Here is a 1,160-nt window from a genome sequence, read left to right as displayed (position 1 = left end):
CCTACCTCTGTTTTGCTTTTTTGTTTGTTTTTTTCTTTCAAAGAGAGAAAGATAATAAACCATAAAAACTCACAAGCAATGTGAAACACATTTTCCTGGGAATGTCAAGCACAAGAGCCACTTGCAGCGGGCTCAGGAAAGCCCACTTGTGGCTGGAAAAGCACCAGATGCTACGTAGCTCCACTCAAACAAGCAAGGATCAAAGTTCACCACCACTAACCCTGGGAAGGAAAGTAAGGATGAAAAAACGGGCATAGCGGCTGGAAAACACACCCACACAACTCTGGTTTCTGAATCAGTGGTGCCGAAGCGCATGCTGCTGATAAAAATTAAACTCTGTCAGGGTGGAGAGGTCAGACCCCTCGGGGGCAGCAAGACCTGAGTGCTGTCACACTGAGGGCGGGGGGAGCTCAGCACAGGCTGAGGCATTCCCCAGGGCCGCAGCCTTGCACCTTGTTGCCGTTGTTGTACATGGCGACCAGGCAGTGGAGGTGGAAGACGTGGCCACATTTCACCAGTTTCCCCACCAGGTCGGGCTTGATGGCTGGCTGGGGTCCCTTGTAGCCAGAGGGCGCAGAGAGGCGCTCCATGCAGATGGTGCAGTCCTGCACAGAAGCAGAGGAGAGGGGGGCAGAGGGACGGATGCAGCTGGAGCCTCACCAAGGACACGGGGCTAATGAGCTGCCCTACTCTTCCCCAGGGACAAGCACCCACCCCTGGTGCTGTGCCATCACCCGGGACCACCACAGAGGCCAGCCAGCACATGCAGGCAGCACATAGCCCCTCTTCAGAGGGGCACGGGAACAAGGCAGTGCCGCAAGGGGTGGTGAGATGTCCTGCACAGCACAAGGACATCACCAGTGTCCCCAGGCACTCCTCCCAGAGCAAAGCACCCTGCAGACACCCCAGCTCAACCCCTGCTGCTCACACCTCATCTGGTGGGTGCCGCACCTTCTGCAGGTATTTTTTCAGTACCTCCTCTGAGGTTTTACCTGCAGGAAAACAAGAGTCAGAGGAGTCAGAGCCCAGCAGAGGGGGAACCCACTGCGGGGGGCAGTGGGAAGGAACAGGTAGGGTGAGGGCACCAGGCAGGGGAAGGGAGACAGGAACAGGGGCCAAGTGGCAAAGCATCTCTCACCCTTCTTGGCCTGTTTCTTGGT

At 56.6% G+C, this 1,160-nt stretch overlaps 1 protein-coding gene across 1 annotated transcript in view; it reads right to left on the bottom strand.

Annotated features, from left to right (window-relative positions):
- Positions 1-1,160, bottom strand: part of LOC104278942 (E3 ubiquitin-protein ligase DTX4-like) — a gene marked incomplete at its 5' end in the record, with an annotated part of 3,005 nt that overhangs the window by 1,461 nt on the left and 384 nt on the right. Inside the window, 3 exon segments of the mRNA XM_009876070.1 lie at positions 453-605; positions 931-992; positions 1,139-1,160. The exon segment at positions 1,139-1,160 is cut by the window's right edge and continues 39 nt beyond it. Of these exon segments, the coding sequence (XP_009874372.1) occupies positions 453-605; positions 931-992; positions 1,139-1,160 (237 nt within the window).

Source organism: Apaloderma vittatum, unplaced genomic scaffold, assembly GCF_000703405.1.
Source record: "Apaloderma vittatum isolate BGI_N311 unplaced genomic scaffold, ASM70340v1 scaffold26429, whole genome shotgun sequence".
Lineage (NCBI taxonomy): Eukaryota > Metazoa > Chordata > Aves > Trogoniformes > Trogonidae > Apaloderma > Apaloderma vittatum.
Note: the sequence above shows the minus strand (reverse complement) of the source record. Positions and strands in the feature narration are given on the sequence as shown.